General features: G+C 39.4%; 1 protein-coding gene across 8 annotated transcripts in view; it reads right to left on the reverse strand.

The window, feature by feature from the left end:
* The window catches only part of LCLAT1 (lysocardiolipin acyltransferase 1), a 159,342-nt gene that overhangs the window by 51,880 nt on the left and 80,582 nt on the right, over positions 1-26,880 (reverse strand). For all 8 annotated transcript variants that reach the window (XM_081067982.1, XM_081067986.1, XM_081067980.1 and 5 more), the window contains 2 exons: positions 13,508-13,654; positions 8,596-8,712 (listed from right to left, as the gene is read on the reverse strand). In XM_081067982.1, coding sequence (XP_080924108.1) covers positions 8,596-8,712; positions 13,508-13,654 — 264 coding nt within the window. The remainder of the gene's footprint in view (positions 1-8,595; positions 8,713-13,507; positions 13,655-26,880) is intronic.

Consider the following 26,880-nt stretch of genomic DNA (forward strand, 5'->3'; position numbering starts at 1 on the left):
GGAAGACCAGCTGAGCAGCCATGTGATAATTCAAGGGAGATATGATGACAGTGAGAACAAAAAGAAAAATATGAATTTGCGAGATACTGAAGAGACAGAATCAAAAGGCCTTGGCTGGGATTTCGGGGTATGTGAGAAAGGTTGAGAGGGGTGAGGCAAGAATGACTCCTAGATTTGTGGCTTGAGCAACTGAGTCAATGATACAGAGTGGTTGAGACAAAGACTCTATAGTCAGCCTCGCAGCTCTGCCATTTAAAAGGGGGGAATCTTGGACTATTATTTAACTTCTCGGTACCTCAGTTTCTTCATGCTTATGAGAGAGATGATAATAATACCTCCTGCAAGAATTAAATGAACTAATTCATATGAAGCATAGAATCATACTGGCATTTAAACACTCAATATTATTATCGCCACCACCATTTCACGGCATGGCGATTTTAAGAGGAAAGGAGGGAATAACAAGTTCAATTTTGAACATATTGCAACTGTCGTGCCTGCAGAACCTCCAAATGGCAAAAGTCACATCTATGACTCTAAACTGAGAAGGGGCTTTGGACTAAGGATTTAGACTGAGGAGTCATGAGCATATGGATGATCATTTAAACCACCAACATGAGTAACACAACAAAGGAAGAATGTGTGGAGTGAAAGAACAAAGGAATCTAGGAGAGCCTTAAAAGGAACACAGACATTCAAGGCACAGACAGGTATAAAGAACCTGCAAAAAGAGTCTTGAGAAGTGGCCAGAGAAGGAGGAGAAAAAAATGAGAAGCTAAGAGGAGAGTGTATTTCAAGAAGAATCAACAGTGCCAAATGTTGCTAAGAGAGAAATAAGATAAGGATAGAAAGGCATTGATTGGATTTAGAAATAAAGTCTTCCCCCTTAATGTTAAGTCTATGAGACATGGCCACCGCCATCCTATTAGGAAGTAAGAAGTAACATGCATTAAAGAAGCTATTAATATAAGGTCTACTGTGCTAAGTCCTATTAGAGAGGAAAAAGGTACTCAGTCCAGATGACTGCCAGCTGGGAGAAATAGGAATGGATTCTTAGAAAAAGAGCATTAAAAGAATAGTATTTGGAGTTTAAAGAAAAGAGCAAAGCATTGCAGGTTTTAGACTGGACAGACATAACCAGAGGCAAAATTCAGAAAACATAAGGCACAGTCAGGAAAGGTTAATTAATTCAAGTAGGCTGACTCCTATTACATGCGAGTTCTGCGTGGTAAAATTCTTGACCAAGAATATGGAAGTAATGCAAATATTTAAATGTCTTTCCTCCCTGGCAAATGTCCAATTATTCTTCAATTCTCTGCTTATATGTTACCTCTTCAGTGTCATTTTAGGTAAAGGTAGACTAACCTTTCTTTATGTCCTCAAGTTACTTGCTATTTGTATCTCTTAAGACATTGCATTATAATTATGTTTCCTAAACCTTATGCTACTCAAAGGAATGGGCTGTGTGTTGGTATCTCAGCAAGCCAAACAACGTATGTGCCCAAGAAACATTTTCTAAATAAACATATATGATTACATTAGAGTGATACTTTATGAAGACTGAGTGTTAGCTGCGTGCAATTATGGATTAACAAAAGAGAAACCAGGGGCAGAGCAATCAGAAAGCCAGGAAGCGTGAAAAGGATAAGTAACACAGGGAAAATACAGGAAAGTGGGTTGTCTCTAAAGAGATGCTTCCAAAGCACTATTGACAGAATTTGGGGACCAGATGAAATGGGGCAGAGCGTAAGACTAACGTTTTTTTAAAACCTTAAAAAAACTTTTGACTCAGTAATCAGACTTAGAAATATATCCTTGGAAACATATCCTAAGGAAATACTGAGATTCATGCATACTGTAGTATTATTTATAAGAGTGGAACACTGGAAACAATTTAAATTTTCAACAACAGAGGGCTATTTAAATAAATAATGGTCCCTCTGACAGGCTACACATCAACATATACTTATAAAAATTATGTAAGAATAGTAAGTTAAAAAAACTGTATAAAACACAATATATAATTTGACCCTAACTTTGTTTGATCTATATAAAAATATGGAAAAACACAGGAAGACTATATGTCACAAGGCAGGCACTGGATATTTCTGAGAAGCGATTGGCAAGACTATGAATGCCTTTTTCTTCTTTGTAATTCATTTTTCCAAATTTTTTATAATAAATGTTCTGTTTTTATAATAAAAAATAAACATCCCTTTTTTGTAGCAAGTAAGATAGTACTGAGAAAATCAAGTTGTCAGGCTATTTTTTGAGAGTTGGTGGCAAAAAAATAAAAATGACAGAATCACAATTTGAAAGGATAGTTTGAGTGCCCTATTTTTTGTTTTGTTTTATTTTAAAGATTTAAAAAAATAGAGGGAGAAGCTGGTAAACACGGGATCTAGGAAAATAAAAGAGATGCTTACAAAAAGATATGATATCCTTGATGCATTTTTCCATTTAAACAAAATGCATTGTACAGCCAAGGGAAAAATCTTGGGAAGAGAGGAAAAAACCCTACGAAGATGACATTTTTGTATTATACCATTTGAAATAGAAAAACTGTTAACTCATTACACATTGGGAAGAACATGGGCTCTGGCATCAAATAGACCTGGGTTGAAGACATGGTGCCTCGACTTAGTAGCAGCCGTGTGACCCTGCGCAGGCGGCTAAAGTGAGTCAGCTTCCTCAGGTGCCACACGGTGCAAAGCAGCTCCTGGTGCAGTTGTGAGAACTGAGTGATCTGCATGAAAGTGGTCAGTGCAGGAGCTGTGAGCCCAGGACTCCACTACCAGACTGTGAAGCAGCAGGTCTGAGACTGCACCTGACAGTCTGTGTTTTAAAAAGCTTCCTAGGTGAGTCTACTGCACGGGAAAGAAACATGGGAACGTGAGAGGAAAGAAACATGGGAATTCAGTCCCCTGCACACGGTAGCTACTTGATAAATGTTAGATGGTTGTTTTTATGTACAGAATATAGAGCTTCTATCATTTTCCATGAAGGCTGTCATGACGTTTTTCATTAAACATAATGACAAGATGTGTCCTAAGTGAGTCTCTTAGATTTTTTTGCTATGGCAGTACAGGGAGCGAACGCAAACCAACAAAGAAAACAATATAAATGCCATTTTTGGCCGAAAGCAGTACTATGCCATTCAAAGATTCAACTTGAGTGACTCCAAAGGTCTCTGACATGTGGTCATGTATAATTTTGCTGAAGCAAATTTGAATCACTTCTGCTTCATGGTGTGGAGGACCAAGTCACTGAGCTTATCTGTATACCCTCCCACTGATCAGTATCCAAATTTCACTTAGGTTTTATTGTATTCTATTCATCATAAACAGAGAAAAGCTTCATTCCTTGTAAAATGGCCTCAAAAGAGAGTCAACTGCTATGCTAAAGTTATCTGCAAATTTGGGGAAATGTAAAAGGTCTCAGAAAATATTCTAGCAAATGTCAAAGACCTACCGTACAATTACATTTTTTAACATAAGGGAAAGGTCTTATCCTATTTCATAAATAGTTTCCAGCAATAAAAAGTCATATGAAAAGGTCAGAGTACATGGCATTTAATGCACCCAATATTTCAATAGTTAGTCTGCCTTTCTTCCTGGCCCCCTAGAACATGCTGTCTGTTAGGAAGGGCCTTCGAAATACAATCCGGGGGAGGCTCCCCAACTAAGACAAGTGCAGTGTGAGCCACAGGGCGTGGTGGCTCCGGCTGGCCACCTGTACTCCGCCCCGCCCCACACACAGTATACAGGGACTCCAGGCAGGAGACAGACTGGATTATGGGTAGGCAGTTGTGTACAATGCAAAAAGTTCAAGAAATTAAATGGTCTACCCCGCTGTTGAAGACTAAGCTGTCTGTGATTGGTATACTGCTTTCACCTCCTAGGTAAGCACCAACTTTCTCAGAGCATATGAGAACTACTGTAGGCCAAAGTGAGGGAGCCAAAGACAGGCCTATCAGATACTGCAGATGCAATCTGGGGCTGAGTGAACCATTCTCTCTGCCAGGATAGACACTGAGGAGTGCTGATCAGGAGAGCTGAACAAATTACCTGGTAGGAATTAATTGTTTCTTCAATGGTTAACCCTACATCCCCTAGATTACTGGAAAGACAGTATCCTTCATTCCCTCCTATTTAAAATTCAGGCATATGGGCTAAATATGGACTGAAATATGGATTGTTTTACTTTGAATTCAAAACCATTTTATTTATTTCAAACCCCAAACTTAAAGAGATCCGTATGATGTTTTAGTCTTAACACATGAGCTGATTGGTTTGACTGACTTGTTTTAGAAATGAAAACACTAAAAACAAGACTCTTTGGGGGCAGGAATCAAGTTTTTCAAAAATGATGGTTCCACACAACCTTCTTAAATATTGTCTCTACAATATTTACTCTACGACACAAGTCTTCAGCTCATTCAGACTGGTTTTGTCGAGCTGCCTGCGCAGCTTCACACTGGTCCACACTCTGTACCCTTCCTCGTGTTCTTCTTTCCCTGCCCTCAGCCATTCTCGTTTTTTCTGCTTATTCTAATCACAGACAGTCTCTAAGGTCCAAGGGAAATTCAGCTTCTTTAAGAAGCCTTACCTGAGTATATTTCAACACTACATGATCTCTCTTTACTGAACACTCCTATATTTTACTCAACATAATATTTACATATACCATAAAACTTAGCATGTAATTACATTGTCTTATATTATTTTTTAGATTTTTCCACGTATATTATTCTTATCGATCCATGAAGATGGTAAAAGTCTTGAAGGCAAGGTCAATCTTAAACAAGACATACCTCCAAACAAATATGAAGTGTTTTCTCCCTCACCCCAATTACTGTAACCTAATTTCTAGTTGTTTCAATGCGCACAGTTGTATTGCCTAATGGTGACAGTAAGTATTGCATGCTTACAACTCAGTAATTGTCTTACAAAACACTTATCAAAACCAAATAATGGTTGGACCAAATCATTATTTGTCTAAAATCAAAGAAAAATGAAGCTATCATTGTTAAAAATGATAAATCACCAGAGAGGATAATAAATATAACTAATTTTTGGTGCAATGAGTTAAAAGTTTATTATTGCTGTATAATTAAAAATAATCTTTCTCATGTAAAAGCCTCTTTCCTCTAAGTTAGCAAGTTCCTTTTGAATTTGGGTTAATCTAGTATTGAAAAAATTATATAATCACATATTGAAATGTCCTGAGATTAGAGGTACATACGAAATAAATCATCCATGACAGTAATCAATGTAATATGTAGTGCTCTGAGACGCTGATGCTAGGACACTATGCTTGCCTTGCTTTTCAGATAACAGAAAACAATATTCAACTCAACTAACACTGACTGAGTCTCTATTATGTGCAGGACATTACATGTTCTTAAGGCTATGACCTAGTGATAGCATAAAGCATTGATGATGGAAGTCAAGGTACTCAGGGTAAGCCTTTTGCAATTATTGTTACAGGGACCACACATCTGTATGAAGTTATGTAACAGGTGTTACAAGGTAAGTGTGTATATTCTAAATGTTATTCATCTCAATAAATATATTCTAAACAGAGGCACTGAAATCACTTTCCTTATTTTGCATTTTTTCTTATTCAGGTAAGACTTTTTATCTTTATCTTCTTGATGTTCTGAACTTCTCATTTTCCCATTTGTGCTATGAGATGTGAGCAACACTGAATTCAGTTACACGTGTGAGCAGTAAAGATGTTATGTAATGAGAAATGGTTTTAATATGCAGTCTCCAGGATTCCATTAGTGTATTTATTTATAATGGTCATTTGTTTTAATAGCAAGCTTCTTTTTCAAATTGGTTATCAAAAGCAGAGCTAAGGGGCCGAAAGATCAGAAAGTTGTGCTGGGCCCTTTCTGAGTCAGATTCCTTTTCTAAAAAGATACTCTGGCCTAGATGACTTCTAAGACCCTCTTCACCCCTGATTCTTGACGAAACTTTCTTTTTCTGTTCATCTGACTCTCCTACACTCTCCCCCCAAGCCCCTGTCCAGATCAGAGCTGCCCTCGACTCTCCTTCTGATGCTTCCGTAGGCTGTGCCTGCTTACCTTGTCATTTCATAACCAGCCCCCTTGTGACCACTAGCCCTCCAGGACCTGGTCAATCAGCCTCTTTTTTTCTTTTTTAAAAAAATCTTTCGTAAAGAAAACCATCCAGCTCGCTGTTATTACAAAAGTGCTTTATTAACTAAAATCACACTAAATACAAATGGCACCAAGTTACCAAGAGCACCAAGGCACCAAGAGCACAGCTATTCAGTTAGACAAACCACATTCCAATACTTTGACTAGGTTCTTTGCCTCAATTTTTGCTTCAATTTTTCCCTACGAGTTAAGTATTAATAACGGCAACTACCATGTAGGGTTGTTGTGAGGATTAACTGACAGAACACTTAGCATAATGCCTAGTACTTAGCAAATACTCAAATATTAGCTGCTGTTACTACAATCATCATCACATTTCTTCTTCTTATAGTATATAGGTCCCATTCTACTTTTCTAACTGAAGGAAATGGAATTGCCTAACTGTATTTTTTTAGCCGAAGCAAATGGAGTCATCTAACTGTGTTTCTTTTTTACTGATATAAAGAGGGGGCAATCAGTTGCCAATTGTGGCAGGAAAAATTATATCCTGTGGTTGTTGACTAGTATTCTGATGACTAAGTAATACACATTCCCCAAAGTTATAAATCTGTTTGCTACTAAAATATGTTCCAGACTTCAGAAAAAAGAGCTCTATAGACATATCCTTACCCACTACAAACTAATCTCTCAATTATCCTGCCTATGCTCAGAAAGATCTTTATTAGCAAAAGATGTGTTCCAACAGAATGCTTGTGTTAACAGAGAAATCCAGTAGATGAATGTGTTCCAAGATGTCAGAAACACCTTTAATGAAATCATTAAATACTATAAAATATCAGATTATGTGAGGAAATAAAAAACATATTGTTGAATGAGAAGGGTGAGTCTGAATTGGAAGCTACAGTAAGTGGTACCACATTTAAGAAGAGAGAGAGAGAGAGAGAGAGAGAGAGAGAGAGAGAGAGAGAGAGAGAGAGAGAGAGAGAGAGAAAGAAAGAAAGAAAGAAAGAAAGAAAGAAAGAAAGAAAGAAAGAAAGAAAGAAAGAAAGAAAGAAAGAAAGAAAGAAAGAAAGAAAAAGAAAGAAAGAAAAAGAAAGAAAGAAAAAGTAAAAGAAAAACAAAGCATCACTGCTTTCATGTCTTGGGGCCTCCCTGTCCCATTCCATGGGCAAAAAGAACTGAGCTTCTATGGGTAGAAGGACACTCACTATTCACACACGATACAACCATCAAGCCCCGGAGTCCATTTCATATTAGTTTTCACCACAGAATTCCAAAAGCAAACCAAACTAACAGGGACAGCATTATTGGTTTGTAATGTGATTTTGGATTGACTGTGCATTTCTTTCAAATCATGGGTAATTAGTTGTAAAGATGCTTCATCTTTGGCAGAGTTCATTAACTGAGGTTATACTTGCTATCTTAAAACACATTAAACCCTAAAGAAACAACAGTGATGCTATTTAGGAAAAGAAGTAAAAACTTTATGCTTAATGTTCCAAGGTCTTTCATGTTAGGAACAAGCAGTTTTGTGACAATGTAGCAATTACCAAATGAAGGCGATAATTTGTCACAGATGTAACCATTATACAACATGGCTTGCTAGAAATCAGAGTGGAGAACAGAAACATGCTAACAAGACTTTTCTGCTAGGTGACTCTGGGCTTTGAATTATTCTTGTAAAATTAGTAACACTTCAGAATGTTTTGGGGTAGTTCCGTTTTCAAATATATTCCCATGTGTGTTATTTATTTGTATGTACACATGTGTATATGAACCCATAAATATATAAATATGCAGCTATAGTAAAACATACAATTGGCTTTTTGACATAAGAATATCAAAATGTAAACATTTAAATGGGTGTTGGGTATGATATCGTCAATGGAATCATCTTGTCCCCACGGGCTGTTCAACAGACAAAGCTCTAGGAGAAGTGTGAGATGCTTATAAACCAAAAAATAGGAAACAGAAGAATGTGCTGCTTTCCCTGAGGTACAAAAGTTGACTAACCATTCTGGATGCGCTTTAACTATAAAACGGAGGTAGCCGTTCTGCCTTCCTTATCAACCAGCATCATTTGTTGGAGTGAATGGAATAATGGATGTAAAAATATTTTTAAGCTATAAAGAACTACAGTATAAGTAATAAGATACTTTCAAGACAGTTTTGCTGCTTTATGAAACAGTTTTAAATGGAACGATAGTCTAACTGTATATCATTTTCTGTCTATTCCAAAAAAGGGGGGAAGTGTTTTGTTTTTACAAAGATCTCTTTTATATTTCTAAAGAATACAAAATATTAATAGAACATTTTAGTGCATGGAGTCAACTTAGTGTAAAAATATAGTATCTCATTTCTTGAGATGAAATATGAAAAAGTGTTTTGTAAATACTAAAGGGCTATATAAAAAGCTTAGCAATTCTTGCCACTTATATAAGAAAGTATACTTTAAGACGGGTGCTTACCTTTTCTTAGACGGTCTACTACAAAAGTGAAGCCTGTAGTTCTTGGATGTAAGACATATTCATATTTCTGAAGTCCATTCTTTTCAGCAAAATCATTACTTCGAGCCTTGCTGTTTTCTAAACAAAACAATAGACCATTAGAAGCCATAAAATAAAGGAATATAAAGTGAGGTAAGGAAATAGTGCAGAATTTCTTTAATAAAACTGGCAGTTAATTTTTCTGTAATTACTGAGCATAGTATAGCATACTGAATCAAATGAGAAGCTATAAACACTTTAGTAAATCCCTAATAAAGACCCTATTTATCGGCATTTTAAACATTTTATAATAGTTTATAAATTCACTCAAATCTTTAAAATTCTTTGAGAAATTTCATAAAATAGTCAATATACAATGAAAACTGAAATATGAATCCCAATAAACTAAAATTTTCATAAAACAGTCTTTACATAATAAAAATTAAAATACTAAAATATAAGATGCTAACATAATAAAACAGTAATAAAACATAAGGATTCAGGCATCCAAAAGAAATAACTAGCAATTTACCGTATATATCAGATCAACATTGTTTTTAACCCAGTAATTTAGGGCTTCAATGCAAAGTGAAGTATCCGCCTTGCTCAGACCCAGAGCACGCTAATATTACTAACCAAAACCGCTCCACAACAGAATGGGCACAGATTAGCACATCATGTACAAACATCTGAACATGGTTTGGCTGAATATAGTTACAGAGTCAAGTATATGTTCCAATTGTTGGCAAAAACTTCTTTTTCCATTCCATGAGGTAACTTCGTAAGTTCCAAAAAAGAACCAAACCCATTATTCAGCAAATACATTTGGAAAAAGTAAAGTGTTCAGAATCTGGCCTTCTCCTGAGGGAGATCATGAAATGCCTTCTGATGACAGCAGATGTTAGAACCTGCAATCCTCAGCTGCATCCTGACATTTATAGACTATTACAAGTCACAAGAAAAAGATCTATATATATAAACACAACTTTCCTAGGAGTAAATTTAAGACCATGGAGTACTCAAAGCCTCAAACACAGATGGATTCAAAATATTCAAAGCACACTCCTACAAAAAACATTACATTTCTTTATATAAATGAAGAATTGAGTCAAAGAATTAAATACCCACAGATCCCCAGCAAGTCAAAAGTAAAGACCCTAAACATGAAAAGTAATAAGCATCTTTCACATTCATTGGAGGAGAATATCCTGGGCACTACTGACAGCTGGCAGGACCTTACATGGGATGAGGAAGCCCAAGGACACTTCAAAAGATGAGTAGTTAACTACTCTTCAGTTTGCTCTTCTAGTTATCCACAGACTTTTGGGAACTGAAAACAAAACTGAGCTCCGTTGTAGAATGTAGATATAAGTAGTTCTAAGGATACAGTTACAATGTGGCAAGGTAGAAATCATCAGAGACACAGTGAGATTAAGGATGGAGATTATTCCATCTCCACTTCACCCACCCACCCCCAGACTCTGTGGTCTGACCACAGGCCCCTCCTGTCTTGTCAGCTCATGCCCTGTAATGCTCAATGCCAGCACTCCTGCTACTCCAATGGGTCTACGAGCCACTTTGCTGTTCTCAAAACAGCCAGGCATGTTCCCACTTCAGAGTCTGTGCATTTGTTCTGCCCTCTGCCCAGAATGCCTTCTACCCCACTATCTGCATGGTTTTCTCCTTTGTTCATTTAGTCTCTACTTAAACAGAAACTCAAGGGGCTTTCTCTAACCACCTTATAGAAAATAGCACCCTGGCCACCATTTTCTATTACTTTCTCTCCTTATCTTTATTTTTCTGCACGGGATTTATGAATACCTGGCATAGTTTCATGAACTTAGTTTTTTTTTTTTTTAATCTGTCTTCCTTGATAGAATCTCCAGGCACTCATTTTTATTAAATGAAGAAGTTTTATGTAATAACCAAAAATAACATATGAAGACAGAATATATATGTAAAGTTGTATTTAATGCACTAATTTGAAAATGTGCAAGCAAGCTGGATTCAGAACTTGAAGAGGATTATAAAAACATTCTCTTTGGGCTTAAAAACCCAAATTTAAAGTTAACTATGGTTAACTAAAAACAGCTTTGAATTAACAGATACTTTTTCAAAATGGAAGTATTTTGGTATAAAACACGTTGGGATAAAAAGAAAACATTTATCCCAACTCGAAACTATCTGTATAATATTGCTTTTTTAAAAAAAAACAAACAAACAAACAAAAAACCACAAACTTTTTAAAGCTTCGAGATCAGTCTGTTTACTCTATTTGGCAAATAGTCAGGGTTTGCAAGTTGGCCTTAAAATGCATATACCATTTTATATAACTTTAAAAAAAAAAAATTCAACTACGGGCTGGCCCGGTGGCTCAGGTGGTTAGAGCACCTTGCTCCTAATGCCGAAGTTGCTGGTTCGATTCCCACATCGGCAAGTGAGCTGCGCCCTTTACAGCTAAGATTGGGAACAATGGCTTTCCCTGTGTGTGCTACCATGAGGGGCTGTGAGCAGCCAACCAACGACCGACCAACGACTGCCTGGGGGGGTAGGGGTGGGGTGCAAGGCTCATAATACCAGTAAGGGCCAGGGAGCTGTGTCCTACACAACTAGACCGAGAACGGCTTGAACCGGAGTGGGGAGTGGAGGGCGGGGAGTGGTGGGTGGAGGGCGGAAGAAGGGGGGAAAAATGCAGCTACATCATGTAATGGCAAGTACTCTGAACCCTGCAAATATGCAACTACATGTTAAGTTCAACACCTAAAAAAGACACTTGAGAAAAAATGTAGACTGAAAAAGGTTTTAAACAGATATATTGTGTAGGCTCTGAAGGTCTAATGTATGAACATTTTAACATTAATGTACCAAAGCAACAGCAATCTGTGATTTTTTGTTTTTGTTTTTTTTATGAATTTTATTGCGGAATATTGGGGGACAGTGTGTTTCTCCAGGGCCCATCAACTCCAAGTCGTTGTCCTTCAATCTAATTGTGGAGGACGCAGCTCAACTCCAAGTCTAGTTGCCGTTTTCAATCTTTAGTTGCACGGGGCGCAGCCCACCATCCCATGTGGGAATTGAACCGGCAACCTTGTTGTTGAGAGAGCTCGTGCTCTAACCAACTGAGCCATCTGGCCACTCCTCTATTAGCTTTCAATTACTAAACAACTTCCAAAGTTCCCATTTTTTAGTGTGCATTTTGGCATTCACAAATATAAGTCAATCTGTCAGACACTCTAATAAAGCTGATATTTCAATACCCAAACTTAAGTGCTATACATTCTAAGTATCATAAAATTTAAGTATGGCTGTCTGTCCATTATAATTTTCCAATGATAGTTTGCTCTGTTAATCAATCAACTTATAACTTACGATATATTTTCAAGCTTAAACAATATACAGCCAATATTATCCTCAGTGATCTAACTACTTTTAGAATATTAACTATAAAAACCAACCATATACTACACAGTAAGCATATATTTTAATACATAATACTAGTATATAAAAATCACCATGGTTCATTTAGCTGAGTTCCATCTGTAACAGATGAGTCAGAGATCTCTTCCTTGCTATCAATGGCAAATGTTTCCCAAAATACCTTTATTTCTTTTATTGACATATTATGGCTTAGTCACCCATTCACTTACTTAAATAATATTTTTCATCAATTTTTGGGTACTGGTCCCATAAATTACTATGTCCAGAGAGTGAACTAGTATTTGCATGTTCTTCTCTCGTAAGTTTTCTAAGGGTTGCCCCTCTTAATAGCTCTTAGTTGCCTCATTCTGATATTGAGGATTTGGAAGACAAGTTATGCTCCATCTTTCCATACTACGTGTGATTTTTAGATTTCAGTTCTATCCTGCTTCAGTCTGTCTCCCCTCTTACAGAAAACCTCAATCCACTGGATCCTTCTCAAATTCTGCTGTATTTTTCTTGAAGTAACCAAGGTATTAAAACCTTTTAAAATTTTGCTCTTTTGAGTTGAGAAGTTATCTATAGAACTGCTTCCTGGCCAAGACTACCCACCTCCCACCCCCACCAACGTTCAACCAAAGCAGTTCTTCAGTCTGTTTAAATCCTAAACTGCAATACAGAGCTTCATCTACAAAAATGGTCTGTGGTTTAAAAAATGTGAAAACCACTGATTTAGTAAGGATGAAACACTCTATTTTGTTTTTAATCTTTTGAAGAATTCCTTGCGATCCACTGGCATTCTTGACCTATGTAGTTTGATATCTGGGAAGGTAGAAAATCCTAAATATGTCCTCCTATGTCCCCTCCACAATTCAATTATGGCTGAATTTTCCTGAGAAAGGAAAAAGCCTTTCCTGCTTATATTAGGAATAAGGCTTTAAAATACCAGGAGAAAGGCAACATATTAACTTATACCAACAATAAACGAAATGGGTTACTATCAGATCCTTGTCTTATAAAAAAGAAGTTGAGAAAAAAGGGTCTAAAAGAGAAATGTGTATCTTAATAGAGGACAGAGAATATAAAGAACAGAAAGGGGATTTTAAAACTAGGCTTTGTTCTTCTTCCTCAAGATTGCTTTGACTGTCAGTTTTCCGTGGTTCCATACAAATTATATAAAATTGTATAAAAGGCTGATATTTAAAATATGTTCAGTATTCACTCAACATACAAAGCTCCAGGCTGGCAAATATGAACAACAGTGATCTCTTGGGGTTGCCCATCATAAATCCTATGGACTGGAGACCAGGAATGTTGGGTTCTCATGTGCTGCTGACTGACTCAGTGACCATCGGGGTGGGACATTAATCTTCTTGGGGTTCGGTTACTTCATTTGAAAAGTACGAAGTTTAGACTACATGATTTTTAAGTTCCTTCATGTTCTAAAATTCTGTGATCCAAACCCAGGCTATCTTACCTGTGAGATCAGTCCCTTCTGGGAATATGAGGAGCTGAAGTGGTTCACGAATATCACAAAAATAATCAATCATGTCTTCAAAATGGCTCTTGTCATCCTTCCATTTCCTATGAATGAAGACATAGGCAGCAGCCTGCATGGCCCAACCTAGGATCAATTTAACAAGTATTTACATGCAATTTTATTGTCAATAACTATGTATTATTGAACATAATATTTCAGTTTTTTTAACTACAGATAATTTCCTATCATAATAAGCATCTCATGATATACCTTAAATTCAGCACTGATCTTGGATTAAATAGCACATATGCCGGAGAATATTCTTAAAGGACTTTGCTAAATTCTGGGGTTTGCAAAATTCTCAAAAAAATCTTTTTCGAGCCAAACCTAGCTAGTAAAATATCAAAGAAAAAAAAAACTTCCCTAATATTTATCAGTAACTCATCCAAAGTTTTAACAATCCTAACTAAACAGACATTGTAACCAAGCTCTCCACAAGAGATATACAGTTTACAACGCAATAAACAAAGGACCATTCTCAAGTCATGTATACAAGCACACTTTAATATTCTGCTTTCTGTACTATTCAGTCTCTAAATTCAACTCCTATTTTCAATGTTAGCCACATCTTTAGATTTTTATTTAAAAGGGACAATGTTCAATGGCTGTTACACATGTTAATCAGAGTATACACTGTGATCACATCCCTTTCTCTGGGGCAAATCAACCTTGTTACTGAAGAGGCAGCCCTAATTGAGCCATGTTTCACCCAACCAGCCATCCCACTCTGGCCAGAAATGACTAGAATTGCTGTGGTGAATACCTGACTTAAGGCAGCCAATGTAAAGTCTGTTCAGTAGTCTATGAAGCATGAGATGCTTGGCCCAACTACAGTACTATCATGACCAATAAAATGTTCTCAGAAATTTTACCTGGGACCATGGAGAAAACAAGCTGGTAATACAAATGCAGATGGATGAACAAAAAAGCAGGTAACAGAGACAGCAACTGAGGCGAGATAAAGATAGCATATTCTAGTGACGATCTAAAACAATCTTGCTGCTGAGGTGCCTAAAGCTAAGTTTGATTCAGAACAAGACAGTTTTAGTCTCCACAAGCGCTGGCCAGTTTATGGATTCACCCCTTGGACATCCACGAGAATCCATCTCTCTCACTGCCATGTGTAACTTTACAATAGACTTTTCACTATTTCAGCTAGAGGGGGATGAGTAGTAGTTCGTGCAAACAAAGAACACATGTAAAATAATAACTATCGTCATTTGGTAAATACAGTAGTACCCTGAGAATATAGAAAACTGTCATCAAATCACCTGTTAACGATTTGAAAAACTGTAGAACTTTATTTGGTTTGAATAAGTCCAAACGAGAATACTGCATTCTACAAACAGAAATAAGCATACACCCCCAAGTCCGCCTTAGTATGGGTCCTGCTGATACACATCTAATTGTGCTGTCAGTCATATCCACCAGTACTGGACTTGACCCCACACTTGCCCCTCCCACACATCTCCTCTCCTTCCCCCGAAGACACCTACACCAAGAGTGCAGTGTCTGAAGGCAGCGTAACTCTGGAGTGAGACTGCCTGGGTTCCAATCACAGACCAGCTGTTCAGCCTGAAGCCTCTGTCCCTCGTTGCCCCCAAATGTGAAAATGGGCATAATACTGCAATAGTATTTACCTGACAGGGGCTATCATAAGAAGTAAATAAGATTATTTAGCACCGAGTATTCAATAAACAGCTATTATGATGATGATTAAGAAGTTCTAATAATAGTTATATCAAAGATATTATATATATCAAGGAACACAAAAATGTAACAAAGTTCCCATCCACAACAGCAAAACAAAAATGTAAGAGAAACCCTGCAGACACATGAAGGCGGCTACGTAACTGCACAACTGAGAGGAAATGGTGAGACATACAATGTTTCTGAACTCAATCCCCATACTAATCATCTCCAAATTTATAATTTATTAGTTTCATGCAATTACAATTAAAATTCCAATGGTATAACGGTATGAGGAATTGGCCATATGATTCTAAAGATTATCCATGACAATAAAGAGGTGACAATATCCAAGATACTTTTGAAATAGAAGACTAGTAGGAAAGATTCACACCATTAAATATACTCATTAAGTGTATTATGAAGAAACAATGATTAAATCAGAATAGTATATGTGTTCTGACAAATGAAAAACAATGCAAGACTTCTCTTTAGAAGAAAGAAGAAAGGCCCTTAAATGTGTTACGAATTTGGTATATGATAATGACAAAATTTCAAACAAGGGGGTAAAGAAAGTTGGGCTCTGTTTTTTACCTTTTTATTGAGGTAAAACAGTAACTGATGCAGATACTAAGTGTGTAGGTGTAAAGCTTAATGAATTGTTTCAGATATGTGTGTGGGCCCATCCAGATTAAAGTACGGAACATTGCCAGCATATCAGAATGCTCCTATGCGCTCCCCTGCCAGTCAATACGCTGCCAAACAAAACCATTCTCCTGACTTCTTTAACCATGAATCGTATAAATGAAACCACACAGTCGGTGTTCTTTTGTCTCTGGCTCCTTTTGCTCAGTATTATGCCAGTGAGATTTACCCATGTTATGTGTAGCAGTATTTCCTTCTACGTATTGCTGTGCAGGCATCAATCACATTAATATATTAATAATGCAAATTATTTATACTTTTGATGGAGAGGTTTCTTGGCTATCAGGAATAAGTGAACACAGATATTCTTGTACCCATCTTTGTTGAATACAAACACTCTATTCTGTTGAGTGAACACTCAGGAGTGGAGCTGTTGTATCACAAGATTACTGTGTGTCCAGCTTCAGCAGACAGCATGGTTTTCAATGTGATTGTACCAAATGACATCACAATGTATGACACCACAATGTATGACACCACAATGTAGCAGCATCAACACTAGGTCTTAGGAGTCCTTTAAATTAAAATTTTAGCCATGTGATCCAGGTTTTCATTTGCACTTCCCTTAGGATTAATGATGTTGAGAACCTTTTCATATGCAAATTGGCCACCTGGATAGCTTCTTTGTGAAATGCCTCTTCAAACTTTTTGCCCATTTTTCAGTGAGATTATCTTTTTCTTATTAACTTGTAGGATATAAAGTTTTTCATCAAATAAACACACAGCAAAAATTTATATAACTCTAGGTTTCACATATGTAATATACTAAACATATTCCATCTGTAGCTTGCATTTTCTCCCCTTAAATGCTATCTTGCTATAAATCTAACATCTAGTATTAATGAAGCCCAATTTATAAATCTTTTCATTGTGCTTGGTGCTTTGGTGTCCTGTTAAAGAAATCTTTGATTACTTAAAAGTCATGAAGACATTATTCCACATATTCTTCTACCAAGTTTTAACTTTCACATTTTGGCTTATGATCCATCTCAAATTAATTTTTGAATAGGGTGTGAGGTAGAGGTTAAAGGTTCTTGTTTTCCACATGGATATTCAATTGACAAGAACCGTTTATTGAAAAGATCAAGAGGTCATTGATTTAATAAAAGATTACATTATACACAATAAATTAAAACATTGCTATAAAAAATCAAAAGTATATGCCATGAAAAATAGAACATGCAAATACTCCTTCATTATCATGTCCTTCAACCCCATCCTACCCAATCACATCATTTTTGTAATCGCGGTTAACAATTTGAAGTGAATTGTTCTTTGATTTTAAAAACTCACTACATATATGATTGGTATTGTTTTTTTTTTAAAAAGGACATTGAACCATACCTCTATACTGGCCTATATTTTGCTTTTTAAAAATGTGTCTATATATATGGATCTACTTCATTTTCTTAATACCTGCATTGTCTTCTCTAATAGTGTTTCTCAAACCAGTTTTCTGTTTTTAATTTCCAAACAAGTATTGAATGACAGTTTAGTAAAATACAATAAATAAGTAGAAAGATGATCACACACTTGGAAGTTATAACAGTGTCACGACACTTGAAAAGTTTTCGACCACTGTAGTTCTGTACAGTTTGCTAACTGACCCTGTTGTATGAATCACACTTTAAATAGCACTGTTCTGTAATAGAGATATGTCATGACCTAGTACCATTATCATTTAGGATATATCCAATCTGAGAACGTGTCTTTACTGGAAAACTTTACTCCGATCACTGTGTTTTTCTTTTCCTTTTCCCAACTTACGTTTCTTGTTTGTTAATTTCCTTATGGTTTCAGGCCCACTTTTCTCCTCTTTTCTGTTTTTTGTTAAAATTAAGTTTTCTTTGCCCACTTCCTTTGCTCTGTAATGCAGAGGTCAGCAAACTATGGAGCAAATCTATCTTTGTATGGCGCACAAGAACATTTTGTAATATGCAAAATTATGGGAAATTCAAACTTTAGTGTTTATAAACAAAGTTTGGCTGGGACTCAGCCACACCTATTTGTTTATATATATCGTCGATGGCTACTTAGGTGCCACAGTGGCAGAGAGGAATTTGTGCAACCGCGAAGTAGTTACTGCAAAGCTTCAAATATTTAGTATCTAGCCTTTTACAGAAACAGTTTCCAGACCCCTACTCTAGTGGTGGTTTGGAAATTGTATACCCTATTTTGTTCTTTTAGTGGTCATCCTTAAATTTTTTTTAACCTTTCCATTTTTGACATTTAAACTTACATAATTCTATCAACATTGAATTAAATAATAATCTTCCCCAAACAAAAAAATATGGTTTCCTCTTGTCCCTCTTCCAAAATTTGTAGAACTATCCAATAGTTCCCCAAAATGGCTATCATTATTATTTCATTATTACTCACATATTCCTCATGCTTCACAGAAACATTTTAAATTGTTTAGACTTGACTCTACGTTTGCTGACTTCTTTGCTTACCATTGTTTCTTGTAGCCTATGTCCTCCTATTAGTCCTCCTGAAGGAATATCTTTCAAAAAATGGTTTGAGTCTTTGCATTCCTGAAATGTATGTTTGTTCTCAATATTAGAGGTTAGTAAGGCTAACAACAGAATTCAAGATGCCAAATCATTTTCCCCTCGGAATTTCAAAGCTATTTTCCACTATCTTCTATCATCTAATATGGCTAGTAAGAAATCTGATATCAATCTGATTTGTGTAGATAACCTAATTTTCTTTCCTCTGGAAGATTTCACCTGTATGAGTCTAGGTATGGAACTTTTCATTAATTCTTCTCAGCAGTAGGTATGCTCTTCCAATGAGTCTTTCTTTAATATTGGGGATATTGCTTCCATTATTTAAGAAAATATGTTTTTCTCCTCTTCATTCTCAACCTTTCTGTCTGGAACTTCTGTTAGACAGATGTTAAAACTTCTGGATCTAAGGGGTCAAATATATGGTGACAGAAGGAGATTAGACTTTGGGTGGTGAACACACAATGCAATACACAGATGAGATATTACAGAATTGTACACTTTATACCTATATAATTTTATTAACCAATGTCACCCCAATAAATTTAATATTTTTTTAAAAACTTCTGGATCTGGCCTCACATACTTTTCATCTCCTTTCACTTGACATTGTGTCCAAGGAAAATTCTTTGTCTTGATCATCCAACTCACTAATTTGATCTTTAGCTGTTAGGTGTCTAATTGGGTACCTTTGCAGGTATCAATTAGAACAGAAGTATTTTTCAGAATATCTCAGTATTGATGAGTGTCCCTGTAAATCCCGAGAGTGTTGGGAGATGGGGAGGGGCGTTCTGTAGGACCCAAAACACCACCGAGAAGAATGCACAAAGGCTCAAGACAGATCAAAGACCATAGGAAGAGGCGCATCAGAGTTCACTAATGGAAAGATAATGGCGTCAGGGAGCTGGTGAGGAAGACAAAGTTGAACGAATGAATTTTAAGAAAAAAAAACACACTTGGCACAAAACATATGGCATAAATAAGTTATCCAAAAGCATTGAATTATAATGATTCCAAGATGTTTCTTTCATTCCATTTTGTGTGCTGCTAATGGAGAAAGATGGGAGGCATAGCCTCAAGGGCTTACTGGTTTAGTTTTAAAACCAATGGTTTAGTTTCAGCTATGTCCGAAGCTTCAGTGCAGTGGATCAGGCAGAGCTTAAAGAAAAAAAGTCTCTCTTCAAGAAATCTGAGATCAGATCCAACATACTCAGTAAATATTCACGATTTTCCCATGATTTGAAATAGATTATTTTAAACTGATACAAAAATTCACAAAAAATCTGTTCTAAACAATGTATCAAACATTAACATATGATAATTTAATAATTAGAGAAAAATAGGCAACACTTACTTCTGGAAATTGTGAAACTGAAATTGTGCAAACAATTAACTGGATTGAATCAATGGTGAAAATTTGTAGACTTTGTGTCCTTAGCATTATTTCAATCTGACTCCCCTGTGCCCAGCCAATTTTATGCCTATGAAGTAGCCACTTTTGGAAGTAAATTCACTTTTAACAGGGTTCCATTTATTTAAAAACAAAACAAACAAACAAAAAACTGAAAGTATCCAAAATGAATACACACCTGAAAGTATTTTCTGAGGGAACTACTCAGCTAAGCTACGGTATTAATAAGCACAAGGTAGTTTTAAAGAACAATTGCTTGTAGATACCTTTTAAATGAACATTTTACATAAAAGTTACTTTTTTATACACCCAAGTAGTGCTTCTCAAAGGGCAGCACCAGTTCTTGGCTGAAGGAGTGGAAACAAATCATCTTAGGGGCTTTTCAAAATGCAACACTATCCACCCCTGGAAAAACATTCTAATACAAGTCTTTTTTTCTTTTTTTTTAAGTATCCTACAGACTTCAAATTCTAATAAAGTAAATACCAGTCTTTAATAATCCACATAAACAAAAATTTTGGGGGGGTTCCCCCTTTTTTTCAGAGTAAAGGGGTCTTGAAACCCCAAACTGAGAAAACCACTGTGGCTTATCCTTAGCCATAGATGGTCAGTTTCTGGCTCTGACCTCATAAAGCACCAGTGTGAGGGAATGACCCCAGGCTGCTATATAAGGCCCTGGCTGGGCTGAGCTTTCCGTCCGTTATAGCCCAGGAAGCTGATTTGTGGTGACCTGTTGGACTTGGACCTTTTAGCGTGTTTTCTCCTTGTTCCCTTAGTATATACAGCGTAGTTAGTATAGTTATTGTTGTTTATTAGCACAGTAATATTGTTGATACAGTTAGTATATTTAGTCAGCGTAGTTAGTGTAGTTATTGTTTATTATCACTTAGTAATATAGTTAGTAGTGTCAGCGTAGTTAGTAGTTATTGTTTGGTAGCACAGTTGGAGAGGTAGTGAGTGTCAGTGAGTGTAGCTCGCGGGTCACCATGGCACGTGACATCAGAGACATCCGCGTTGACCAGCGGCCCATCAGTGCCCATTACGAGCTCCAGGAAATCATCGGGAAGGGCGCCTTTGGCAAGGTCGTGTTGGGCGAGCACATTCTGACCAAGACGAAGGTGGCTGTGAAAATCATCAAACATGGGGTCTCCAAGAAAATACGCAGATCTCTCCTACACGAAGTCCGCTGCATGGAAGACCTGCACCATCCTAACATCGTCCAGCTTTTCCACGTGATCAGCTCGGCAGAATACCTCTACCTAGTCATGGAGCTCGTGCCCGGAGGTGACATGATGAACTACCTGCGTAACCATGGCTGCATGTCGGAGGACACGGCCCGTGGCGTCTTTCGGCAGCTGGTGTCGGCGGTGCACTACTGCCATGAGAAGGGCATTGCTCACCGGGACCTGAAGCCACAAAACGTGCTGTTAGACATGCACATGAACGCTAAACTTACAGACTTTGGGCTTGGAGCTTCCTCCAATGTCCACCAACTCAGCACGTTTTGTGGCAGTTTCCTGTATGCAGCCCCAGAACTGTTCTTAGGCAAAATATATAATGGCTGTGCCACGGACACCTGGAGCCTGGGAGTAATGCTGTACCAGATGCTCACGGACACCATCCCTTTCGAGGATATCAGCTTGGAAGAGCTGCTGGAGAGGTTAGACCGTGGGCTGTATGATATGCCATCTTATCTATCCATCAAAGTACAAAATCTCCTCAAAAAACTGCTCACACCCAGACCTGAGCATAGAGAAAACCTGAAGGACATCATGCCAGATCCTTGGCTCAATATGGACCAAGAGGAAGAACTGAAACCGTATGTTGAGCCACCCAACGTCATAGAGCCCAGGGTAATAGAGCAGATGGTGAACCTGGGCTTCCATCAGCAAGACATCAAGGACACACTGTCAAGCAACACCTACAATAACATCAAGGCCACGTATTACATCTTACTCAGACAAAACCCAAAATGCTCATATCGTACCATCAAAGTCAAGCCCTTCCGTCCTCCTGAGCTCCAGAGCTGCAGTCCCTCCCCAGCCCAGGAAGGTCAACCAGAGTGGTCCAGTTCCCAGAAGGCAGATCAGCAGCCTGCGGACCACAAGCCAGCGCAGAAGGCCCAAGAGTCTGGCATTCCTTCAGACACCCTGGAGTCCAGCTCCACCATTACTGAATTCAAGACCACCATCTGCCCATCTAGCACAGGAGCCAAGACCACCAGTCCTGAGGCCAGCAGGGGGCCCAGGAACGCCACTCCCAAGTTCTCCACTCCCAAGTACTGCTGGGGCTCCAGGACCGCCACTCCCGAGCACAGCACCACCATTGCCGAGCACAGACCAGGCTCCAGGACGGCCACTCCCGTGCACAGACCAGGCACTAGCACTGCCACTCCAGAGCACAGACCAGGCACTAGCACCGCCACTCCCGAACACAGACCAGGCTCCAGCACCACCATTGCCGAGCACAGACCAGGCTCCAGAACAGCCACTCCCGTGCACAGACCAGGCACTAGCACTGCCACTCCCGAGCACAGACCAGGCCCTAGCACCGCCACTCCCGAGCACAGACCAGGCACTAGCACCGCCACTCCCGAACACAGACCAGGCTCCAGCACCACCATTGCTGAGCACAGACCAGGCTCCAGGACGGCCACTCCCGTGCACAGACCAGGCACCAGCACCGCCTCTCCCGAGCACAGACCAGGCTCCAGGACGGCCACTCCTGAGACCAGTCAAGGATCCACGACCGCCACTCCCAAGCACAGACCAGGGTCCAGGACAGCCATTCCAGAGCTCATCCCTGGTTCCAACAGCACCATCCTTAGACCAGCACCCCAGTGTCACCCTGGAGACTCTCTCTCCAGCCACAGCACCACCAGCAGCTGTGGAAACAAAGAAGAAAATAAACAGGGCCGGTGGCGCATGGCTAGGAGGTGCTTGAACATTTTTAGGAAGATCTTTTGTCTGCCACCAAAAAAGGGGTACTACAAACCGAATCAGGTAAAGCCCCTTTAGATTCTGGTAGGCAATGGCAGGGATTGAACAAGACTCTGGGGAGGTCAAGCCAGGCTCCCTGCATTTTAGGGGCTGACCTGGATATTTAGGGGCTGAGGCCTTTAGAAGCACCTCCTTGGAGGAGAGCCTGGAGCTCCCTGGCAGACAAGGGACCACCCTCGCTGCAGGTCTACCACTTCGGCCCCCAGCTGGGTGCAACTTCAGAGACTGGGCGGTTTTTCCTTGGGCCCTTCTTCCCTCCCCTGCACTGTGGGAAGGGGATGGATGGTTCTTATGAAAGTAACTTGCTTTTCTAACCTTTCAATAAATGTCTTGCTTCAGAAAGATGTATTGGGTAACCTTGTTTTGCATCCTTCAGTTTGAGGAGCGCGGAGTGATGTAATAGTTGAACTTAATTGGCACAACTCTGCACCTTTGCACGGTGTACCCACTTGGTCCTTTGTTCCCTTGGCTTTGAGCCCTCAACTCCCTTGTCCACGTCTCCTTTGTGGCAGGGTGGTGGTGCTCGCCCACAGAGCACACATGCTGCCTTCTTCCTGTGGACGCGCAATTGGAAGGAATCACAGTTGGTCCAAGTCGGTTATGGCAACCGCTCCCCTCCCCCAACCCCCTGCTAGCGATTGGATGAGGCAAGGACTCATGACACCGTTTTGGCCAATGAGATAATACAGGAAGTCCACAGGGGCTTCCGTGAGAGATTCTCCTTTCTGGGTACTCAGTGATGTCAACAGGAATCATCTCCCCTGACCTGTTGGCTTTGTGTCCTTCCCTCTGTGGTGGCGTTCTCAGGTGGTCTTTCCCTTTATGAAAGCAAGACGGCCACCAACTGCCACCGGATGACGTCATATCCTGTCAGCCAACGGAAATAGCGCGTCTCTTCCCCATGATTCCAGCACTGTCTAAAGATGTGTATCTCTAAAGTGACATTAGCTGCCAACCGCCCTGCATCCCATTCTCCTCAGAGGTCAGAGCATGGCTGGGTCACCATCATTGGTGAGAATGGAACATTTCCCTGAAGTGCATTGGAGCACAGAGCAGGAATAAACCCAATGGTTTAACACTCCATTCAGCGCAGTCCTCGTCCAGCTTGAGATCCTACCACCAGCTCAGCTGAATCAAAGAATGGAGTCTAGAGGAATGACGGCAGCGATGTGGTCTTCTTAAGTTCTCCTCTGGGACTTACCACAAATTGAACATGTACAACCCATCAAAGGACTCTCTGCTCCTCACACAGAACAGCTAAGAAGCTCGTACAAGGCTTACTCAAAGGTGGGCAAACTGGGTGAGCAGGGGAAGAGGGAAGGGAGCAGAGTGGAGATTGCGCCCGCATCCATGGCTGTGGAGATGCGGGGGCCCGAGGACACAGAACAGAGATTACAAGAGCCAGGAGGTGGGCTCTTTCTCTGCGTCCTACAGCTGATCTCTCCTGCAGAGACAGCAGCTTATCCCATGTTTGAGGCAGTAACCTCATCGGAGATCTCCAGCTGGACCCTAGGTCAAACAAAAAAGCAAAAGCCATACCTGGGCCCTTTATCCCACTCTCCCACAGCAGTCCTGCCCCCGCCCTTCCAGAGTCTCTAGCTGGTCCCTGAACTAAGGAGTATGTCAGATGACAGAGGAGCCGTAGTGCTCAGGACCTGGAAAAAGCCGCGTTGCAAATGTGACCTAGGGAAGAGGCTGGGAGATGGCAGACACCTCCCTTCCCAGCCCCCGCCTTTTCTGGGCTGCTGCTGCGGCAAAACAATTACAGCTGCAGAGACACATGCAGGGGTTAACAGCAGGGGGCAGAGGCAGCTCTGGGCTTTCAGTGGCTCAGAAATCTCAAGGCCTCCACACCCCCCACGGAAGAAGTGCCCTAAGACCTGTGCACAGAGAAGAAGCCCACGTCCCAGTAGCTCGTGGTGACGCTCCCAGTGTACGTATGTGCAGGCCAGAGCAGAAAGTGCACTGACTGTGTAGAAACTACCAACCACACCTCATAGCCCCACTCATCTAGAACTGCAATGCCAGGGTCACTGTGGGCGCCAGATGGCCGGCTCTGCCTGCACAAGACATAGAGGACTCTTTGTACAACAGAGGACAACCTGGAGATTGTTTGGTGGGCTTAAGACAAAAAGCTTTTTTGTTTTTTGTATGACTATCATTTTTACCATATATTGTATGTACATATATATACATTTCCCCTCTTTTTCTCTTCTTTTTTCTCTTCCTTGCCCTACTTTTCCTTCCTCGTTCCATTTTTTTTTTTTTTATTGAATTGTGTGTGTGTGTGTATTTTTGATATTTTTGCCTGTGTTGAGTGTGGCTTGTCAATTCTTTTTACATGTGAGTATATTTAGTTTTTTCTTTGTTGTTGTTGCTGTTGTGCTTGTTGATTTGTTTTGTTCTGAAATTGCCCTACACCAGGGCCCTACACACACCCAGAGGCCAACTCCAGACCAAACCAGAGTATTACTGGGTTTGACCTACAAGTAACACACCCAGAGGGAATTTTCTACAGGCACAAGAGCCCATAGGGGCCAAGTCTCATCTGGGCGGTCAACCCTCATGCAGCAGCTCATCCACTGTGGGCAGAGCCAATTCTCACAACTAGACAGCCTAGAAGTCAATCCCACCTACTGACAAGCCAAAAGCAATTAAAGCTCAACAAGAGAACAAACACAACACAAGGGTCACCTTTGGAGCACACGCACAGGAGAATAGGGAAGTGGTCAAATATAAAGGACAAGTCAAATATAAAGAACACATACTACATAAGACCACCCAGCAAAGACTGAGAACCCTAAGGGATCTACCTAATACACCGAAGCAAACACAGAGTCAGCCAGAATGGGAAAAAAAAAGAAAAATGTCCCAAATAAAAGAACAGAAGAAACCTCCAGAACTGGAACCAAATGAAATAGAGGTTACCAACCTATCAGAGACAGAGTTCGGACCACTGATGATAAGAATGTTTAAGGAGCTTAGTGATGACATAAGGAAGGATAGAGAAATCATAATGAACAACCAGTTAGAACTAAAGAATACAATAACTGAAATAAAGAACACAGAACACACTTGAAGGAATTGCCAGCAGGTTAAATGAGGCAGAGGATCGAATCAACGATTTAGAAGACAAGTTAGCAGAGATCACCCAAGCGGAACAACAAAAAGAAAAAAGAATAAGAAACAATGAAAATGATGTAAGAGACTTCTGGGATAACATCAAGCGCAAAAACATGTGCATCAGAGGAATACCAGAAGGTGAAGAGAGGCTGCAAGGGATCGAGAACATATTCGAAGTAATAATGACTGAAAACTTCCCTAACCTGGTGAAGGAAACCGACATACAAGCCCAGGAAGTGCAGAGAGTTCCAACCTAGATGAACCCAAACAGACACACACCAAGACACATTATAGTTAAAACGGCAAAGGTTAAAGACAAAGAGAGAATCCTAAAAGCAGCAAGAGAAAGACAGCGGCTTACTTACAAAGGAACTCCTATAAGACTATCAAATGACTCTTCCACAGAAACTTTGCAGGCGAGAAGGGTGTGGCAGGAAGTATTCAAAGTAATGAAAAACAAAGGCCTACAACAGAGATTGCTTTATCTAGCAAGGCTATCATTTAAAATTGAAGGAGAGATAAAGAGCTTCCCAGAAAAGAATAAGCTAAAAGAATTCATTACCACCAAGCCAGCAATGCAGGAAATGTTAAAAGGGCTTCTGTTAACAGAAGATGAAAACAATCTAACTAACGAAGACCAGAAATACAAATAACAAAATGGCAATAACTATGTACCTATCAATAATCACTGTAAATGTAAATGGATTAAATGCTCCAATCAAAAGACAAAGGGTGGCTGAGTGGATAAGAAAAGAAGACCCTTGCATACGCTGTATACAAGAGACCTCAGATCAAAAGACACACACAGACTGAAAGTGAAGGGATGGAGTTAAGATATTTCATGCAAATGCAAACGGGAAAAAAAGCTGGAGCAGC

This window comes from Rhinolophus hipposideros, assembly GCF_964194185.1.
Source record: "Rhinolophus hipposideros genome assembly, chromosome: 12".
Classification (NCBI taxonomy): Eukaryota; Metazoa; Chordata; class Mammalia; order Chiroptera; family Rhinolophidae; genus Rhinolophus; species Rhinolophus hipposideros.